Source organism: Corylus avellana, chromosome 3 (genome assembly GCF_965113065.1).
Source record: "Corylus avellana chromosome 3, dhCorAvel1.hap1.2, whole genome shotgun sequence".
Lineage (NCBI taxonomy): Eukaryota > Viridiplantae > Streptophyta > Magnoliopsida > Fagales > Betulaceae > Corylus > Corylus avellana.
Window position 1 is genome coordinate 18,881,173 of NC_142492.1, and position 22,242 is coordinate 18,903,414.

The 22,242-nt window shown below is 36.4% G+C and overlaps 3 protein-coding genes across 3 annotated transcripts; 1 reads left to right on the forward strand and 2 right to left on the reverse strand.

The window, feature by feature from the left end:
- Positions 1-4,025: 4,025 nt before the first annotated feature.
- On the reverse strand, positions 4,026-8,518 carry LOC132173500 (Ribosomal protein S5/Elongation factor G/III/V family protein). The gene is made up of 4 exons (XM_059585018.2): positions 8,421-8,518; positions 7,484-7,563; positions 7,300-7,387; positions 4,026-6,835 (listed from the first exon to the last, which is right to left on the reverse strand). The coding sequence occupies exons 2-4, from the start codon at positions 7,484-7,486 to the stop codon at positions 4,395-4,397; spliced, it is 2,532 nt and encodes an 843-aa protein (XP_059441001.1). The 5' UTR covers positions 7,487-7,563; positions 8,421-8,518; the 3' UTR covers positions 4,026-4,394.
- A 3,628-nt stretch (positions 8,519-12,146) lies between these two features.
- LOC148586880 (seed maturation protein) lies at positions 12,147-12,484 on the reverse strand. Its single transcript, XM_088514376.1, is given in 2 exon segments — positions 12,147-12,387; positions 12,389-12,484. Coding segments are annotated over 2 exon segments (270 nt in total). The 5' UTR covers positions 12,418-12,484.
- A 4,680-nt stretch (positions 12,485-17,164) lies between these two features.
- On the forward strand, positions 17,165-19,577 carry LOC132174825 (Pentatricopeptide repeat (PPR) superfamily protein). Its single transcript, XM_059586514.2, has one exon. It carries the CDS (start codon positions 17,487-17,489, stop codon positions 19,188-19,190), a length of 1,704 nt encoding a protein of 567 aa, XP_059442497.2. The 5' UTR covers positions 17,165-17,486; the 3' UTR covers positions 19,191-19,577.
- Positions 19,578-22,242: the final 2,665 nt, after the last annotated feature.

The following is a 22,242-nucleotide window of genomic DNA, read 5'->3' on the forward strand; positions in this document are numbered from 1 at the left end:
TTACCTACTTTTATATGTTGAGTTGATATCTCAGGAAAACTGGGTGTCTGAATTGGAATTTTATTTGTTGTATTTTGCTAACTTCTATCTTAAAGAACCAAAGTATACTTAATTGTAAGGGTGAAAACCCGGTCCCGGTTCCCGGTTATTGGCCAAAACTGGGAACTGGAACCGGAGTACCTGGTTTTTGATTTTTGAAAACCGGAACTGGAACCGGGTTCCTAGTTAACTGGTTATACAATAACCGGCCGGTTCCGGTTGGCACCCGGTTATCCAAACTGGGTAACTGGTTTTTAAAATTTTTTTGCATTTTGGGTTTATTTTAGGTATTTGGCCTAATTTTTGGGCTTATTTTAGGTATTAGGTTAATTTTTGGGCTTAGTTTAACCATTTTGTGCCCCATTTAAAAAATAATAATAATTCAAAAATATTAATAAATATACTAAATTCAAATATATATATATATATATACCCGGTTACCCTGTTAAAATCTGGTATTTAAAAACTCCAAAACCAGTAACCAGAACCGGGCTCCCCGGTTACTAGTTTTTCCCAACCTGTTTTCCGTGTTTTTTTTTATATATATACCCGGTTACCCTGTTAAAATCGGGTATTTAAAAACTCCAAAACCAGTAACCAGAACCGGGCTCCCCGGTTACTAGTTTTTCCCAACCTGTTTTTCGTGTTTTTTTTTTTAAATAAATAAATAAATTAGGCTTACAAACAAATTTTACAAAAAAAACTTTTACAACATAATGTGGCACAATATAATTGGATTTCTCAAAAGTTGAATTTATCTCATTTTCAATCATGTTGTGCCACATCGTGTTGTAAAAGTTTGTTTGTAAAATCTTGTTTGTAACCCTAGCATTCATCTTGTTTTTTTACACGCCTACTTAATTGTGATGATTTTTTAAAAAAAATAAAGATTTGATCAACAAAAATTTCTGGTTAATTGTACTATCCCTCATTTTCTTCTTTTGTGGTGCAAGGGAGATGCTATTTAGGTTCTGTTTTTATGTTTTATGGCTTAAGAGAGTAGCACATGACATGGAACAGTAGCATGTAAATCTTGTGCCACTCGAACAAGAATTATCGGTTGATAATTTATGTTATGTGAAAACTTCAAAACTCATGGCCATCTTATGCATACTTCGTAATAAGTGGATTGCTAGATTTAGACCATTCATTTTGTATCAAATGGTTTCATTTTGTTAGTGATACTATGAAATTGGTGTAAATTGAGGTACATGCATCTAGGGGTAGGGATTAATCGGTTACCGATTACCGACCGTTTACTGAAATTAACCGAACCGATATTAACCGCAACCGATAGTTATCGGTCAGTAATTGGTTAAAACTTATATACCAATAAGCTTATTTGTCGGTAATCGGTCGGTTAATAATTTGTTATCAAAAAACCGATATAACCGATAAGGGGGTACAAATGTAATTCTCAATTTTTTTATTTTTCAAAATATACAATTTATAAAAAATTTGGTGCATCTTGGGCATTATTGTCTTCAAAACTGTAATCAATTTTTTTTTTTCCAAAGTTACTACCCAAATGTTTTATCATGGCAGGATATATTATTTTGCGAAATATGTCATCATCTTATTGGATAATGACACATCACTACAAACCAACTTTTGAAAAAAATAAATAAATAAATAAAAAATAAAAATAAATGTAGTATTTCTCTGATTGATTGGGTCACCATTGATGCAACCAACTGGTGGGTCTATCTATGGCCACGTCCAACTGGGTTCACATGTTTAAGTATTGAGCTAGCCCATTAGGGCTAGGTTTATTAATTCAATAGATCAAAAGCGCAATGAAATTACAATCCCAAGCCCAGAGCAACATTAGTAAGACAAACCAAACCTCAATATTAATTATGCGGAACGTAAAGGTCTACATAAAGAGTAATGTTACACATACTCTTACTTCTTTACATCCACTTCTTTACACTTATAGATGGCTTTTAAAACTACCATTAAATTTTAAATTGATCTTTATTAGATTTTAATCTAATAGTGATTTTAAAAGCCACCTATAAATGCGAAGAAGTAGATGTAAGGCATTTTTACGTGCTTTAGTGAATGGGATAATGCATATTGTACCATAGTGATGATAATAATGAAAATATTAATAGTAAATAAGTTGAGATATTGCATGTTACCAGTGGGCTGGTGAGTTGCGTGTTGCTAGTATCATATAAGGTAAGGGTGATAATTAGCTGTTAAAACAACAATGATATAATGGCTTGTACCGAGGGTATAAAAATAACATAAATAAGACTCTACTAAACCAAACGATCATTGTATAACTATCATTAATGAAACAGTAGACTTATTTGTTTGTCTATGTAAACATGGTAACGTCATATTTAAATAGGCTATGATGCTAGCTAGTATGGAGGACTCTAGTGTTTGTTTTGGTTTGTTTTGGTAATCACTGATGTTCTAGCTATGTTGTTTTGATATGTAATTATTTCCTTCGTTATGTATTATAGGACTCTTTAAGCTTATGTTTCCTTATAATGTATAATTACTCTTAAACATGTTTGCTTATGTGCAGCATGTGACACTTATGTTTATTTGATGCACTAGTGTGTATTTATTGACGTAGAAATGTCACGTCCGAAATCAGATATTTTCACTTACGCTTTTATTGTGTAAAGGCAAAGAGTTACAATTTGTTGATACAAAAGTTTTTGTTTTTTTGTATTGCTTTTCATTAGTGCTCGCCAGTTAGTTTAAAAGAAACCAGTTGGATAATTGAAGAGTATAATAATGAAGGACTTTGTCGAATGGGTTTGGCTATATATCCTTTACTCTATTTTGTAACATAATGGATGCTCTTTCCTCAACCCAGATGCAAATTTGTTTCGTTTGAAACTGATTTGTGAAGATTAGGGAAAACATGAATTTTGTGAACAACTAAATCAGCCCCATAGAGACATGATTTACGAGTAATTTAGTTTTAGACACATACGTTTGCTATAAGGGTAAAGCCCTATAGAGCTACATTATGCTCTCTTATTGATTAATATGATTGCTTAAGAGGCTATATTTATAGAGCTTACAAATGATTTGAATTTATTCAAAACGAATCTAATCCTAATCAAATCCCTTCATTTTGGGCAATTCAATTTCATCAAACCTCTAAATTTAGCATAATCCAATCTTCATTATAAAGATTTTTATCTTTATCATCTACTCTAACATTCTCTCTCAAACTAAAGGTAAAGATTCTGGAAGCTTAAGTTTATAAAGAAATGTATTTTATTTTGCTGCGCAGGTTGGAGATAATGGCCAGAAACTCGCTAAAGTTGGGAAGAATTAGCAATGGTGACCGGAGATGAGTCTTTAACAACAATAGGCTAAGAAACTTGGGGTAAAAAAGGCCTAAAATGAGTCAAACAGGGGCCTAAAATGCACATAGGTCATCAAACAAAACCAACAAAAGTCGGACCTGTGCAATTAAACAAGACCAACAAAGGTCTAAAGACTAGGCGAAAAAATGGGTCACATGGATCAAATATGGCCATTTGGCTTTATTTTTTATTTTTTATTTTTTATTTTCATTTTTTATTGAATGATGCAACCTGACACAATACCTGATGAGATAAGAAAAATTGTATGATGAAGCAAAAGACTCGAGGGACAATTCAGGTAGACTTTATGCGTGTGGTACATGTTTCATGACCACCAATGGCCCACACAAAAAAACAGTAACGAAGCACAAAAATTATTGGGTCTGAAAAGGAGTAGAACAGCTACAGTGATGAAACACGAGAGGCTGCGCACTCTTTGACCACACAAGAGAGAAAGAATAAAATATTTATTTTTTATTATAAAAAATAAAAATATCATAAAAAAGAACCATCTCATTTCACAGATCCAATGAATCCCGACAAATTCAATAGTAAATGCACATAAATTTTATCATTTCTCATTGCTCACAGCTAAATAGAAGTAAAAGAATTTGGCACTAGCCACGTAAGAAAAGAAGCAACACATTACGAACAAAATAGTATAGCAGAATGCAAATTAATGAGTCAACGAAAGCATTCGGGTAAGCACATACTCTTTAAGTCTTATCAATCCGAAGGGCTGAAGATATAGCAATTATTTTGGCCCTTGTAAAAAGAAAACTAATTCTTAAAAGGTGCAAATGTAAAAATACAGAGCATCTGAAGTTGTTCTAAATCCAAACATAACGTTAAAAAAACAAAAACAAAAAGGAAAAACGAAAAACCAAACAGTTGATTAAAATCCATAGAGTGTGCTGCTGCTGCTGACGACTCCTGCTCCACGGTAACAACATTGAAAAGAAAACGCAGGCAGCAGAGGGTTAAACAGGTTGACAATGAGAAAAGAAATGAAACTTATAGCTTGTCCTCGAACTCGGAAAGCGGGGTCATCTGCTCCTTCAAGCCCTTTCTCTTGCGGATGTCTGCAACAAGCTGAGAAGCCTGTGATCCAGCTTCCAATGGATCTGATGCCATCATGTCCCAGTGATCAAAGACACATTGGGGGAAAGCTTGCCCTGAGGTTGCAGCCCTCAAAGTGCTTGAGAATCCGAAAGATTCAATGACAGGAAGGTATGCCTTGATGTTGTATAGTGGGGTACCAGGCCTCTGAATTTCCTCAAACACATGCCCACGTTTCTGGTTAAGAACACTGTAGATACCACCAAGTGCCTGCTCAGGAGCTTGGATCTCAACCAGGTATACTGGCTCAAGAAGCCTGGGCTTGGCTGTAATCTGGGAAGCATAAATAACCCTCCTAGCAGTTGGAATCACCTGACCACCTCCTCTGTGAATGGCATCAGCGTGAAGAACAACATCACAGACTTCGAAGCAGATACCCCTCATGTTTTCTTCAGCCAATGCACCTTCCTTAGATGCCCACTGGAACCCTGCAACAACAGAATCCTTAATTTCATTCAGGTACTGAACTCCCTTACACATATCAACCACCATGTTAGGGCCAGTGGTCTCAGGGCCAAAACACCAGATTTTCTTAGCTAGATCCTTATCCCAACCAAACTCCTCAGACAAGATTTTGGAACGAGCTTTAGGATCATCCCTTGGGCCGATGCGGCCATCATCAATGGCCTCTGCAAGCCCCTCTTCCATGGGACGTGCTTCCATGTACAGACGGTTATGCTTGTTGGGCGACTTGCTCATCACAGTACGGCATGACTTCTCAAGGACTGTCTCACGGAAGGAGACAACAGGATCAGACTTGATAATCTCCGCTCCACCCATGAAATCATCCTGCAAATCCTTCAAACAGATCTCAAGGTGGAGCTCTCCAGCACCGGCTATGATGTGCTCCCCAGACTCTTCAATAGTACAGACGACCATAGGATCTGACTTGGCCAAACGTTTCAGGCCCTCAACAAGCTTAGGAAGGTCAGAGGCAACCTTGCATTGAACAGCCACACGCACAACAGGTGACACAGAGAACTTCATGGCTCGGATTGGGTGTGCATCAACTTCCTTCTCGTTTGTCAAAGTAGCGTTCTTGGTGATATATTGATCCAAACCAACCAACGCAACAGTGTTACCACAAGGCACATCCTCAACTGTTTCCTGCTTCTTACCCATCCAGATAACAGTTCTCTGCACGCTCTTAACATACAAGTCCTTCTTTTCCCCAGGCACGAAGTTGGGACCCATGATTCTGACCTTCAAACCAGTTGAGACCCTTCCAGCAAAGACCCGACCAAAGGCAAAGAACCTACCCTTATCAGATGCAGGAATCATTTTTGATACATATAGCATAAGAGGCCCATCAGGATCACAGTTCCTGATAGCATTAGCATAAGCATCATCAAGGGGACCCTCATACAAGTTTTCAACACGATACCTTTGGGCCTTGGATGGGGAGGGAAGGTGAAAGATCATCATTTCCAATAGGGCACTACTTGCTGGAAGCCAGGTCTGCATCACACGTTTCATCAATGCCTTACCCATTAAGTCCTTCTCTTCCGACTTCATGGTGACACCAAGTTTCGTCAACATGGGCCACAGTTTGTCCTTCTGGTCATTCATGCAAGTGTTGATAATCTGCTTGATAGGTTCATAGCAAAACTGAACAAAACCACGCTTGCAGGTGGGAGAGCCAGTATTCTTGCTGGTCCATTTCTTCGTAGCTGGGTCAAAGAAGTTCTCACCCCATAGCCGTTCCATCATTTTTGACTCGTCAACTCCAAATTTGGACGCATACATCTTTGCAAAGTTTGTCAGTGTAAAGGCCCAGCCATGCAAACCAGCAGAGAAAGCAACTGTTCCTTTCTCGGGGTAAACCTGGACATCACCAAGGAGGGGATCTTCATATGTAGCCATGATGACATTAGCATTCTCAATAACCCTCTGGAATGTTTGGTAAGCCTCCTCTCCATCAACCTGGAGCTCAAGAAAACACCTGTCCATCTTGTTAACTGTCAAGACAGGCCTAATCCTTTCTCCCAAGGCCTGTCGAAGCACGGTTTCTGTTTGGACACAAACACCTTCGACACAATCAACAACCACAAGTGCACCATCAGTAATGCGAAGAGCAGCAGTAACCTCCGATGAGAAGTCAACATGCCCGGGGGAATCGATGAGATTGATAAGGTACTCATTCCCATGTCTCTCTCCCTTGTAGCTCTGCAGAGCCTCATCAGTCATCTCATAGTAGAGGGAGATACCAGTAGATTTAATTGTTATGCCACGCTCCGCTTCATCCGCACGAGTATCTGTCATCCGGACATCACCTGCAGTTTCTTGTGCAATGATACCAGCAGCAGCCACAAGAGAATCCGTAAGTGTAGACTTCCCTGAAATTTTATAACCAAATACATCGTTAAAACTTGAAGAACCAAAACATTCAAATAACATTGTTAAAGTAGTATAAGGCATACTATAGAAAGCCATAGAACAAGGGCTAAAGTTCCAACATCAAATAACCTTCCTGGACTTCAACAAACCAAACAAAAGATATTGCATAATAGGAGGCATACAAATAAAACTAAAAGTAGGCATTTAAAAAACGACAAGTCAAAATGAGCATCCATCTTGCCCCTAACGGATGTAAAAACCTCCCACTTATGCATGCTACAGTCAACTGCAATACCCCCTATCAACAATACCACAAATTTATTGCTCGACTAGTCCTCTCTTGCTAGAGACAAATGTTTAGTCATATATGCAGATATAAATTTGCATAAATGCAAAACTTACATTAGAAAACTTTCATAACTAAAAATAAACCTAGTAAGCCAAAGTAAAATAGAAATCATACCATGATCAACATGCGCAATAACAGACATATTACGAATATTGTGCTTGTAGTCCATAATCCTACGAAGCTCGTCTGCTGTGAACTTCACCTGCACACATCACAAACAATTTTTCATTAACCACAAATACAAAATAGAAAACAAAATCAGCAACCAAACAAGCCATATAAGATATAAATGACGTACCATCTTGGCTGGCCTTTAAATGGCACGAAAAAAGAAAAGGTATTCGCACCGAGGTCTTCCTCCAAGAATCAAATTAAAACCTGCCCACAAGAACAAAAATTTTAGTCACGGTTTACATTGACACACGCACAGAGCAAAGAACACAAATATAATATTGTTTTAACCCAAATTATACTTTTTTTTTCTTTTAACAACCATAAGACAATCTATAGGGGAAAAACACATTTGCTGAGAACAGGGTCCGCACAAATCATAGAATCCGCGTCACCCAAGAAACAGTATGAGCTCCATTCAAACATGTAACTCTCAGCAGTCATTAATCAACAATCTAAACATCCTAAAACCTCTTACAATAGTTGTATTTGTTTCAAGAAGATAACATATATATATATATATATATATATATATATATATATATATATATATATATATATATATATATAGCGATTTAACCAGTTCCATGTAGGATAATTTTCGGGGGTGCGGTGCACGGGACGGGGACGGGGACGGGGTTTACTCTGCAGGGTGGTCCGAAGTAGGTTCCTCGACACAAGAAAAATAAAATAAAAAAACTACACGCATATGTATATATATGCAAAGGAACAGAGAAGAAAATTCAGCAAAGAAAAAATAGAATACGGAACCAATCAGAATCAAATGTAAACATTATGCATATATACATATAAGTTATAACATAATTTTGTTCGATGCATAAATACTGCACCCTCCCAACAAATCATCAAGAAAGCCAATACAATACTATTTGCTTATCAGCTGTTTAGAATCTGGATTTAAAAGAACAACTATAAAAACGATTCTCAATAATCAGTCTCGTCCGGATCTCCAAACGAACAACACGAAAAAACGCAAAAATATACAAAGAAAGCGCAAATGAATCATTAAAAGAAGTGAAGCTGAGGACGAAGGAAGAGCAAACCTGAGGGCAGCCTCTCTGAGATGCAAACGTACTGTGACGGTGAGTGAGCGAGCGAGCGGGCGAGAGATGCCTATATCTATATATATACACATGTATCTTGTGGTCGACCTCGATTTCGCCTAGGGTTTTGTTATTCGCTGGGCTGGGTTGGATTTCGCTGACTTGGGCCCCGAGCCTACTATTTTAAGGCCCAAAATAGAATACCAAATTAGCCCCTAAAATGTCTGATGACTGCGACTGCTATGTCTCAATGCATAGTATCGATATTTTAGGTTAATTGATTAGAAACATGCAGCAAACTTAAGTGGGATTGGATTAATAAAAATAAAAATTACAAAAAAAGCGAGTTGGAAACCACAAATTAAACTACAGTACATACATCAACAGTGCAAGATAAAATTTAAAATCTTTAAATAGGCCCAAAAAAAATGGCTTGGTGACGGAGAATAGGGAAAAAAAAAAAAAAAGACTTAGGGACGGTAAGGTCTTTTTGATTATGGACACCACACCCAACTGGGTCTTTAAACCCTGGCTAGATCATGGGTCTATGTGATAGAGATAAGATTAATATTAGATAGGTTTAAGGATTAAAAATTGAATTGAAATGATCCCTAAGGGGTAGCTCAATCGGCTGTGAACCACGCCTTATGAAGCGAAGGTCACAAGTTTCGAATCCCCCTACCCCTTTCCTTGTGTGGACATGTCAAAAAAAAGAAAAAATAGTTGAATTGAAATGATTATTTAAATTAGAATTATATTAGAATTATGTTTAATTAGAACTCTTGTCAGTTTATACTTCTACTGTACTTTATTTAAAGAGCATATTGTTGTTAGTGGAAAATAATGAAGAATTATTAAGCAAAAGTTTATTTGTGGTCTATTTCTAATCATAATTGGATTTGTTTGTAGTCTCTCCTATTCGAAAGGAGTTCAATATTTCTGTTTATAAAGAGTGGTTTATAAGGAGTTGATGTCCATCACTTTGACCATTAAGACCCACGATCTAGTCATAGTTCTCTTTTCATGATATTTTTTTAAGACTCATTTGGTAGGGAATAAAATAATTATTTCTTTATTTGGTTGAACATTATTTCAAAGAATAGCTATTACCAGGAAAATAATTATTACTTTATGAAAAGAGATGGAATGGTTTTCCAACCTTTTTTTTTTTATTTTTAATTTTTAATATAAAACTAAATATACATTTAAAAAAAAAACTGAAAATCACAAAACCATAAAATGGGACCCTTTTTCCCGTGTTGATTGTCTTTGTTGTCTCCTCCTTGATGTTCTTTCTCTCTGTTTTTTTTTTTTTTTTTTACTGGGTTCAATATCTATGTATGAGAAAAACGAACCAGCATCTCCATCAAAAGCCAAGAACTTTCCTAATAAAGTGTGACCCATATGTCAGTAATTTAAATTATAATTAGGAGTGTTTCGTAATTTATTTCGAATAAATAATAATTTGTGAAACTAAATAAATTAAAATTAATTTTATTATAATTTTTATTCAAAGGAACAATTGTTATATATTAAAAATTTGACATACCTATAAATAGTAACGACATAGGTCAAAAATAATTCTCTTTCTTCTAAATTTTGTTTTGGGTTTCTGTTGTTGAGACGTTCTTTGATTGAGCAAATATTGCTAAAAATAATTCTAACGTTTATGTTTTTTTTTTTTTCTAATTGAAAAGAGGGGGGAGGGGCGACCAGTGTAGATTTCTCCCCCTGGGCGTGACCATAGGGGCCCCCCTCGCCATGGAATGTCCGGTTTGAGCCATAGCTACTGCCTAAGCGGCGAGCCCGTCACCACAGCCCCACAAAGGTGCGAGTTGGTAAAGCCCAGAGTTGAGCACGCACTACTACCACAAGCGGGTTCGAACTCGTGCCCCTGGAGGGAGGGATTTACCCGGCTGCTTTACCATCTCGACTACCACCTTGGTGGTTTCTAACGTTTATGTTAATTTGTTCAAGAATGCCATTTTTGTTGGTTTTGGTTTTCTTTCTGATATATAGCCTCTATCAATAAATATCAATAAAATTAATTACGTAGCGAAACGTCTGAGTAGACTTGAAAGACACCGCATGCATGCTGTAGTGGAAAATGGTACCGTTTTCCACTAAACGGTACCGTTTTCCAATGTTAAAAATTAGGTTTAAAAAATTAATAATAAATAATTCATTAAAACTTAAAAATTATAAAAAAATAATAATTAAAAATCTAAAAGTATTAAAAAAAAAATTAATAAAAAATGGGCTTTCATTGTTCCAGGTCGTCGTTCATCATCTCCTCCGGCGGCGGCATGTCGAAATCCTCCTCCATTTTCCCACGCACAAGAACAATGCTCAAAACTTGCAATAGAGATGACCTGTGCTCACTAGCAACCTTTATGTCTGTGTTCATGTGCTGCAGAAGCTTGAGAAGGACACCAGGAACAAGATTGGCAATGTTTTGTACCTTCAATTTGCATTACACTGAAAATCCAGATGGAGAAATATTCAAGATTTCAAATGTGAACACAAAAATCTTGCAGAAAGGGTCACAAATATAGAGTTTTTTTTTTTTTCTTGTGACATTCTCAAGGTCAGAAAGGGTCCCATTCTCAAGGTCTGCGCGTGGAAAAATGGAGGAGGATTTTGACATGCTGCTGTCGGAGGAGATGATGAACGACGACCTGGATTTGCCGGACGAGGGCCCCATTCTCAAGGTGTGTGTGGGAAAATGGAGGAGGATTTTGACATGCCGCCGCCGGAGGAGATGATGAACAACGACTTGGATCTGCCGGACGAGGGCCCCATTCTCACGGTCTGCGCGTTGGAAAATGGGGGAGGATTACGACATGCCGCCGCCGGAGGAAATGATGAACGACGACCTGGAACAATGAAAGCCCTTTTTTTTTTTCTTTTTCTTTCTTTTTTTTAATTTTTAGCTTTTTAATTATTATTTTTTTATAATTTTTAAGTTTTAATGATTTTTTTATTATTAATTTTTTAAACCTAATTTTTAACATTGGAAAACAGTACCGTTTAGTGGAAAACGGTACCGTTTTCCACTATAGCATGCATGCGGTAGTTTTTCACTACCGCATGCAAGCCAGATTCGAAAGACAGAATATGACATCGATATCTCCGAAGCGATCTAGTTCGAACTCACCTACACAAATTACAATGTCTTACACATCCCCTCGTACGTGTAGAGATGTTAAAAAATAAATAAAAATAAAAAATAATATGACATCGATCCCAATAAGCCAAACAAAGCCCACTGGTGAAAGGAAAAAAAAAAAAAAAAAGGGAAAATTTCACTTTAACTCCTTGAAGTTTCACTCGATTTTACAAATTCTCATAGCTTTTAAGTCTCTTATTTTGGACCTGTAAACTTTCAATTACTCTCAATTAAAACCCTTAGTTTTAACAGTTAAAAATACAAAAAAAAAAAAAAAAAAAAAAAAGATCAAAATATCTTTGATTTTATTTTTTTTAAATAAAAAAACGTTTTGAAAGTTTGAATTTTATATAAAAGTCAGGGGTATAACTATCATGTAACGTTTAAAATCTGACATAGGGTCCACATTGAGAGTAATTGAAAGTTCAGGGATTCAAAATGAGAGATTTGAAAGTTCAAGGAGAATTTGTAAAATCGAATGGAAATTCAGGAGCCCAAAATGAAGTTTTCACAAAAAAAAATAATAATAATAATAAAATAAAAACAATAAATTTGAATCAGGCCACTCTCTTCATGTTTCCACTGGTGTTGATGGTGGTGGCGTCTCCGCCACTTTCCGAGTCACGGTGTTGTTGAGCTTGGCCGGTAGAATCTGCAGGATGAAGGGCTGCGCCGCCTTCAGATATATTTCGGGCGCCGGAAAAGAGATCAACCGGTTCAAAGTCTGCTATCTTCCCACCTTCAAGAGGCGTGTCGTGCTTGTAAAGCACCCTCACAACTTCGTCATCATTAATCCTCATACTCGATATCATCCTTGCTCTTCGCCATTCTCTCAATGATCGATTTCTCTTCTATGTGTGTTGGGGTCGTCTCCGGTGACTATATAAGCTTATTATTGCAGTACGTGGTAGATTATATCAAGGAGAAGTCGACAACTATAACTTAAAACTGCCGCGTGGCTTCCTTTTTGCTCTCTCTTAGATTTGCCTCACCGCCATGTTTTTTCTGTGGGAAATGTTAGAATGCAATAATTTTCCTACATTTTCACCACAAAAAGCTGATGTGGCAGGTCACTCTTAATAATTTATTGTTAAAATTTTCTTTTATTTTTAAATCAAAACAAAAACTGTACAAGGGGGGTGGCTAGTCCTGACTGGCCACCCCCAATGGCTAAATCCAAAAAAAAATAAAATAATTCTTTTTGGTCCTCAGGGTGGCCGGACCACCCCTAAGAGACTAGGGGTAGCTTCGGCCACCCTAGACCATCCCTTGCAGTTTTTGTTTAGTTTTTTATAGTTTTTTATTGTTTTAATTTTGACTTAAAAATAAAAGAAAATTTTAATAATAAATTATTAAAAGTGGCCTGCCACATTAGCTTTTTATGGTGAAAATGTGGGAAAATTATTGCATTCTAGCATGTTGAAATTTCTTAGCTTTGCAAGAATTTTTTTAGGCATTTCACAGAATGTGTAGATGATTTGGAAAATGAATAACTACTAGTAGAAATAGAAGAGTGTTGAATATAACAATACATATGCAAATATTGGAATTGAATCAAAATTACAAAAAACTCCATATATTTTTTTTCAAACTCAAAAAAATAAAAAAATAAAAAAAAATAAAAAATACTTGAAATAAAATGGGTGGCCGACCACCCATTGGTGTTGTTGGCCACCCACAAAAGCGGCCAGGGGGTGGCCACCACTTAAGCAAATATGGGCCCAAAATGCGGTAGGGGTAGTCGCACCACCCTAAACGACTAGGGGGTGGCCCCCCGAGGCATCTAGGGGTGGTGCGACCACCCCCGACCTCTTCTGCGGGTGGCCGACCACCCTAATAGGTAGTCAAGCCACTCACTTTATTTTTCATATTTTTTTATTTACTTTTTATTTTGTTTTAAATTTAATTTTAAAAAAATTTATATGGGTATTTTTGAAAAGGGGAAATATAATATGAGTCCTTAAGTTAACGCGTCAAAATTAAAAATTCCCTAGGTTTTTTTTTTTTTTTTTTTTTTTGTACAATTTACTCCTTGGGTCAATCGAAACTACAACAAACTCCCTACCGTCAAAATTTTTTAATAGCCGTTAAGGCCACTAAAAACGCATCGTTTTACCTTATTAAAATATTAAATTTTTATTAATTTAATTTAAAAAATTAAATCTAAAAAAAAAAATTTAAAAAAAAATTGAAGGGTGGCCATGGATAGCTGCAAGCCACCCCATGGGTGGGCCACCCCTCCACCGATGGGGTGGCTCGCGGCCACCCCATGGGTGGAAAGGGGTGGCCGCGAGCCACCCCAAACCACCTGGGGGTGGCTGGCGGCTGCCCCATAGGGTTGTTGCCACCCTTGGCCAATCCCTCAATTTTTTTCTTTTTTTTTTTTTAAAAAAAAAAAAAAAAAAAAAAAAATTAGATTTAATTTTTAAAATTAAATTAATAAAAAAAATTAATAGTTTAATAAAGTAAAACGGTGCGTTTTGAGTGGTTCTAACAGCTGTTAAAAAATTTTGACAGTAAGAATTTTATTGTCATTTCAATTGACCGAGTAAGTAAATTGTCGAAGAAAAAAAACCTAGAGAGGTAGGAATTTTATTGTCATTTCAATTAACCCAGTGAGTAAATTGTCGAAGAAAAAAAACCTAGGGAGTTTTTAATTTTGGCGCGTTGACTTAGCCTCCTAGGGACTTATAATATATTTTTCCTTTTCAAAAATGTATTTCATTCCTTAAGGATTAATTAAGCCACTCATTTTTAAGTTGCTTAACTAATCATGTGCGTATGAGATTAGTAGTCTCATAAGAATAAACTATTCCCGGGAATAATGTATTATCAAACAAAGAAATAGCTATACCTAGGATTAGTTAGTTTATTCTAAAATTCTATTTTACAAACCAAACATGGCCTTATTGTTTAATAACTAATCTTGTTTTTTTTTTTTTTTTTTTTTTTTTTTTTTTTTTTATGAATAATAACTAATCACAATTTAAAGTCGATCAACTAGACCAATTTTTTTTTAGTTTTTTAAGCTTATATATTCATTTTTATAACAAAGAAAAAATAATAATAAAATAATAATAATAAAATAATAGTTAACTAAAGGCTCCGTTTACTTCGACGTAAAATGGTTTCCAAAAAATAATTTCTATATTTTACGGTGTTTACTTCGACATAAAATAGTGGTCAACGGAAAATATTTTCCTTTTGACTGAAAATTCTTCTTTAATTTTCGAAAAATGGTTTACGGTTTTGAAAACCGTAAACCATTTTCCAACTATGAGCATCTCATTCTTAAATCAATAGACATTGCCAAGACCCACTCAGAACCTTGCCGAGACTTGACCGGGTTTCACCCAGGACTTGACCGGGACCTAACCGGGACTTGCCCGGGACCCTCACGGGACTTGACTGGGACCTGCCCGAGACCTACTCGGGACTTGACCGGGACCCGCTAGGGACTTGCTCGAGACTTGCCCTGGGCCCCAGCGGGACCTGCCCGGGACTTGCCCGAGACCCGCCTAGGACCTAACCGGGACTTGATCGGGACTTGCCCAGGACCTGCCCGAGACTTGACCGAGACCCGCCTGGGACTTGCTCGAGGCTTGACTGAGATCCACCCGGGATTGCCTGGGACCCCGGCGAGACCTGCCCAGGACCCTAACCGAGATCCTCCCTGGACTTGACCGGGACCTGCCCGGAACTTCACCGGGACCTGGCGAGGTCCCGGACAAGTCCCGGTTAAGTTTCAGTGGGGTCCCAGGCAGGTTCCTGCGAGGTCTCGAACAAGTCCCGTGCAGGTCCTGACGGGGACCTTATTGGAAAGTAAAAAATAAAAAAATAAAGATATTAAAAAAAAAATTATTTTCCGTGTGCAAGGTAAACGCTGTAAAATGTTTTCGACGGAAAATATTTTCAGGTAAAATGGCTTTCCTGAAAATATTTTACGAAAGAAACTATTTTACGTCGAAATAAACGAAGCGTAAAATAGAGGAAGATATAAAGAGTTTGATATTTGGTTTATTTTAAAAGTGACTCTTTAAATTAGAAAAAAATGATTTTATCTTTAAATTTAACTTTTGTTTAAAGAGCTCACTAAAAATGCTCTCAGTTAAGTAACTGAGCTAACTATATTGTGCCAATTTAGTATACATATAGTTTTTTTTTTTTTTAATCAAAGTGACATATATAGTTAACTACTTAATTATACTTACATAGTCAGTTGCTTAGTAATATTAAGGGTGCGTTTGAGAGTAGGTTTTTTAAAAAATAATATGTGATTTTAAACTAAATCGCAACTTTAAGGTGTTTGGGATTGCGATTTAAAAAACACAAATTTTAAAATCGCAAAAAAATCTGCGATTTGCATAAGCTGATTAGAGGGTGCTTATTTGAAAATGTATGAATTTAAAACAAAATCACGATTTCTATTAAAAAGATATTTGGCGCAATAGTTACATTTTTTAGAACGGGAATGAAAAAAATATCAAGAATACCCACCTAAAGTATATTAAAACCCTTATTTTATCTTTTTTTTTTTTGTTTTTTTCTTTATCCTCTCTGTCTTGTTTATCCTTATTGGTAATTTGGTCATGAAACCGTAATTATATGCTAATGTTATCCAAACACTCAATAGATAAAAAAAATACTTTTTAGTATGTTTTACCAAACGTCTGTGCGATTTTAAAAAGTAGCGATTTTAAAAACGCAATTTTTAAAAACGCAATTTTTAAAATCACACTTATTGAAATCGCACTCCCAAATGGGCCCTAAGTTAGTACTAATTAATAACTTAATACATTAGTTAATACGAAGTTAGTATGCATTTATATACATACATACATGTGTGTGTCACAGTGTCAGCATGTGTATGTGTATGCGTGTCATACTTACCTGTGTCTTTTTTTTGTGGTCGTAAATCGAGTTTAAACGAACAAATTAATTTATTTATAGTCCTAGTCACCATACCTACAGCAGCGGTTGTGGGTGTTCACCATACCCACCGTCCACGGCTGCTGTGGGTTTCACAAGAGTCACGACACTATTGTGTGTCGGGATACTTTTTATGTATTGATTGATTTATTTATTCTGAGTTTTTAAGAATATTTTTATCTTATTAAAAAAAAATTAAAATGTTTTTGTCTTACAGTTAAAATTGAGCAGATTAACTGATTACTGACTAATTATCAACCGCCTACTGAATTGATGGAACTGATATTAACTGCAACCGATAGTTATCAGTCGATAATTAATTAAAAATTTTATACCAATTAACTTATCTGTTGGTTAAAATTCGATACCGAAAAACGATATAACCGAGAAAGCTAAAATTAAAATTTCGCCATGTTTTTTCAACGTTACGTAGGTAGAAATTTCTAAAATTAAATATAATTTTTTCCTCTTATTTTCCAATAGCGAATTCCTTTATAAAATAGCTGCTTCGTGTTAACTCGGGTCAAGTCAACTTGGACTTGTGAACTCGGGTCAAGTTAACTGCTTCGTGTTCCGAACGCGTGTGATGGCACGTGCTGTTCACGAATCTTTCTCGCTTGGATAACAGTAGAGGGAGTTGTGGATGTGTCTGGCCCCAACCATTTTTCAGAAGAATCAAGATTGAAAGAAACATCATCAACTGAAATCCAGTGTATGTTGATCCCTCTTCCTCTTTTCTGTTCTGTTCTTGATTCTTGATACTCTCTCTCTCTCTCTCTAAATTTGTTTTTGCTGTAAAAGATTCTCTGGCCCCTGGTTATTTTTTCATACTGTAAAGATCGATTGTTATATCTATAAGGGCCAACCCAGAATTTCGATTATCGTTCCCTATGCGTAGAGTAGAAATTCAAAACCTTGCATTAGAAAAGCAAAATCTCAACTTCTGAAACTACAATTGATTCTTTGCCATGGCAACCCTGCTGAATTCAGTGTCCCCTATTGGGAACCAATCGCTAGAAACTACAAGAAAGGGTTGTGGGTTCTTCTCTCAAATCCCAAATCTCCACACATTTTCGCTCAACAAGGGCTTTTCTAGAGTTTTGGCATCTACCCAGATCACCATTTCTCCAAAAGACACTGTTGTTACTCTGCCCAACTGGAGGTCTGGGAAGAGCGACGTGAGAAGTAGGGAACTTAGACTCAATGATGCATTTCTTCATTTGGAGTATTTGGTAGGGAAGGGCCAAAAGCCTGATGTAGCTCAAGCAACTCAGCTCTTGTATGATCTGTGCAAGGCAAATAAGATGAGAAAGTCGATTAGAGTGATGGAGATGATGATTTGCTCTGGTATTATACCTGATGCAGCTTCCTACACCTACTTGGTGAATTATCTTTGTAGAAGAGGGAATGTTGGGTATGCAATGCAATTGGTGGAAAAAATGGAGGAACATGGCTTTCCAACCAATACTGTTACTTATAATTCGCTCGTTAGAGGACTTTGTATGCATGGTAACTTAAACCAGAGCTTGCAGCTTCTGGATAGATTGATGCAGAAGGGTCTGATCCCAAATGCATTCACTTACTCCTTCTTGCTTGAAGCTGCTTATAAGGAGAAAGGAGTAAATGAAGCCATGAAGCTGTTGGATGAGATAATTGCCAAGGGTGGGAAGCCTAATTTGGTTTGTTACAACATTTTGTTAACTGGGTTGTGCAAGGAAGGTAGGATCGAAGAGGGCATTCGGCTCTTCAGGGATTTCCCTTCCAAGGGGTTCATTGCAAATGTTGTGAGTTATAACATTTTGTTGAGGAGTTTGTGCTATGAGGGGCAGTGGGAGGAAGCAAATGAGCTTCTGGCTGAGATGGATGGTGAGGATCGCTCGCCCTCAATCGTTACTTACAACATATTGATTGGTTCACTTGCTCTGCACGGCAGAACTGAACATGCTCTTGAGGTATTAGAAGAAATGATGAGGAGACGGTTCAAGCCTACTGCTGCAAGCTACAACCCAATAATTGCTCGTCTCTGCACTGAGGGGAAGGTAGATCTTGTGGTTAAGTGTTTAGACCAAATGATTTGTCGTCATTGTACTCCCAATGAAGGAACTTACAATGCGATTGCTGTGCTCTGTGAGGAGGGGATGGTGCAAGAGGCTTTTTCTATAATTCAAAGCTTGGGTAATAAGCAAAACTCCTCTATGCATGATTTCTACAGAAGTGTGATTACAGGCCTGTGCAGAAAAGGGAATACATTTCCAGCATTTCAGCTTTTATATGAGATCACAAAGCATGGATTTACGCCAGATTCCTACACCTATTCATCGTTAATCAGAGGATTGTGTATGGAAGGAATGCTAGATGAGGCTATGGAGATATTCTGGGTAATGGAAGAAAATAACTACAGGCCTGATACTGACAATTTCAATGCACTTATACTTGGATTTTGCAAATCTCAAAGAACAGATTTGTCCTTTGAGGTATTTGAGATGATGATTGAGAAAGGGTATATGCCTAATGAAACAACTTACACCATTATTGTGGAAGGGATTGCCCACGAAAAAGAAAATCAGCTGGCAGCTAAAGTTTTGAAAGAGTTGCATCTTAGGCAGGTTGTGAGTCAGAGTACAGTGGAAAGACTTGTTATGCAGTATGACCTTGAGGGTCTCCCAGTATAGATAACATGAGAATACCAAGAGTATAGAATGAAGCAAACATGACCATGGGTTTTGTAGGTGAAAGATTTGTTTATTCAGTTTGATAGCTATGTACAATCATGGATTTTGTAGATTGGTCAATGAAAGAAAGCCTCTTTTAGAAGATGATATTGTATGCTATTGTTTAGAAGTGAACAAGTTCACGCAGGAGGATCTCAGCACTGTGGTAACCCTTTATTTGCTTCAAGGTCTATATTTATTTGTAAATCGGAGCCAGTTAATTTTGTAAACACTTTTACTTTGAGTTCACATAGCAACTTTAGTCTAACAGCTGATATGTAATTTAGCTGGTCACACCTTACCTAATGCAGACCAATTTTTTGGTGCCTTTATTTTATTTTATTTCAATTGTAACTGCTTTTCAGTTACTTCATATCACCAATAGCTGTTACAAAAGTAATTTGAAAAGAAAGATTTGGAAATTGGGTAGCGCTCTTAATTAATCATAATATTCATGTGTACTCTCAAGCTTCCAATTGGAGTGTGGAAATAGAGAAGTTGAGGTACAAGAAAAGTGTCGTTGATATATCACACTGTTAGGTTAACATGATCCCTGCCAGATTCCATCATTTTTCCTGTTTCGTTTTTCGTCATAGTAACCATGTAGAACTTTTCTTTAAACATTGCTCATCTACTTGCTGGGAACAATAATATACAACAAAAGGTTTAAATAAGAAAAGGAGTGTAACTCCCTTGAGGAGAATAATGTCTGTTATTGCTGGAGACATGTAGCCTGTTTGGTTGCTGTTTTGGAAACATGTTTTCTGTTTCCAAAACAGCAAAACCGTTTCTCCCATGTAACCCTCGCGTTTGGCTATCAGTTTTAAAAACAAAAACTTAAGAAAACAAAAACGTTAAAAACACAGAAATATGGAAACAACTTTAAGTCGTTTCGAAAACAGATTTGTGTTTTCAGCAAAATAGCGCTCAAAACACACATGGAACCTGTTTCTAACTCAAGTGTACAGTGCCGTATAGTACCCATAATCCATGGTTCTAATCTTCGCAGCTCCATTTTCTTCGACCTTCTTCATCTTGCTTGGCGTGCTTGTATTCATTCCCCACCTGTAAGCTCAGAGAAAAATCACTCCCCCAAGTGCATCTCAGTGCCATTACTCTCCCTCTATTTGCCTTCATTTACCTTATGATCGATTGCAAGTTTCTAATTCTGTGGCTTTTGGATGTTTTGAGTCAATGTGATATTGTATCTGCCATAGGATGGTTTGAGTCAATTTTGGGGAAATTAAACAAGCCATATGGTACAATATCCTAGGAAGTGTAGTGAATCTTGATGTAGAAATTACTTGCATATGAGTAAAATTAAACTCAGAGTTTACTAATTTAATTAATACATGATTATTTAGACTTCCTGTAATAAAGATTCCTAAAAGCTGTGGCCATGAGTATGGGAGATGGTGCTGCTGTAAGTAATTCCTGAAATTACTTGTGTTAAGTAGTTTTTCTCCTCCTTATTTGCGAGTTAGTGTTTCCTTGGATAACATGCTGCATTGTCATTGTCTATATTCAAGCTTTGGCATTGTAAGCTCACCTAGCTGTTGACCCTTTCATTTAGAGAATCAAGAAAATGATTTATTCTAAAAGCACGAACACAAATGTATAGTAACTCTGATGGTTATGATACCATCTGGTTCATACTGGATCTTTCGATGAAGTCCCACCATATTCAATGGGATGTTCAATATCATTTTTACCTGAGTTGCATCTTGCATTATATTTAGATAGTTTATTTCATTTTTTGTTGCCATCTTTAAAATTGGTATTTGTATAATTTTCATTTATAGTTTATTGTTGTGGATTTATTTTTTTAGTTGTGCCTTTGATATTAATACTATATCTCTTTCAATTATTTATGGAGCTATCTTTTCTTTCTGTTAAGATATTAGGAATTGGATTTGCAACATTGAGTTCATTGATTAATCAAAAGGGTAGGTGTTTTGTGATTAATCAACTTGCAGCAAATGCTGCTTTTTCTCCTGGTGGGCAAGATTCTGAGTTCATTGATGGAACACACAACTGCTTATGTAAATAATACACTCAATTAAATAAAAGGTTATCTATTTTTTAAAGAATAATTATTCCTCTCATTTTTTAAGAGAAATAGTTATTCCTCATGAAAGAATGACACTACTAAATGAAAGAATGGCTATTTCATAGGAATAGTCATTTCATTCTTGCGGTCTATTCTGCGAACCAAACGGAACATAAATGTATGAGAGAAGGATGGATTGTGGATGAATATGCGACTCTGTAGCCTTAAAAGCTGCTGACTGGGCTACTATATGATCTTTTCCTCATTCTCTCTATCCCTCGCTGTATTTGTGTGCTTGCCCATGTGTTCTATATTGTTAACTAGAAAGGAAATTCTGTGCCTACCTCTTAAGGGTCAAGCTCTTTTTGATGAGTATGGCATCAAGTTCTTTGAAACTGTAAATGGCAAGATGCTGTCGAGATATAATCTACGTTTAAAAATGGAAACAGAAAGACAAAAAAATGGTGGGAATCGAAAGACAGAATGCATCCACGACCAAAATCTTATTATGCAAATGCTTGGGTCTGGTTGAGTGAACTGAATGGTCAACATTATCATTAGACAAATTTAGACTGGTCTTTCTTTTCTTGTCTTGTGGTTGTTATTTTCCTGTCCATTTTCCTAAATTTCTTTTGCTTGTGGTAACCTTTGGGCTTCCATACCTTTTATTTGTGTGAACCCATCCTAAGTGTCCTTGTATAAGTGGAATGCCTGCAATTCCCAATTCCCGAAATTGAATATGTTCTGCCTTGTCCAAAAGCTTTACCATAGTTTCATCAGTTCACCCTTCATATATATATATATATATATATATATATTTATTATATATATTTTTCTGAAGTCCAAATTTTCTAACATGTTTAAATAAACCAAGCGGGTTGTTGAATGAACTGATAAGTGTGAATAGGTTCTTTCAAATCAGTGCATCCACACGTTATATTTGTTGTCTTAATGTCCTCAAGA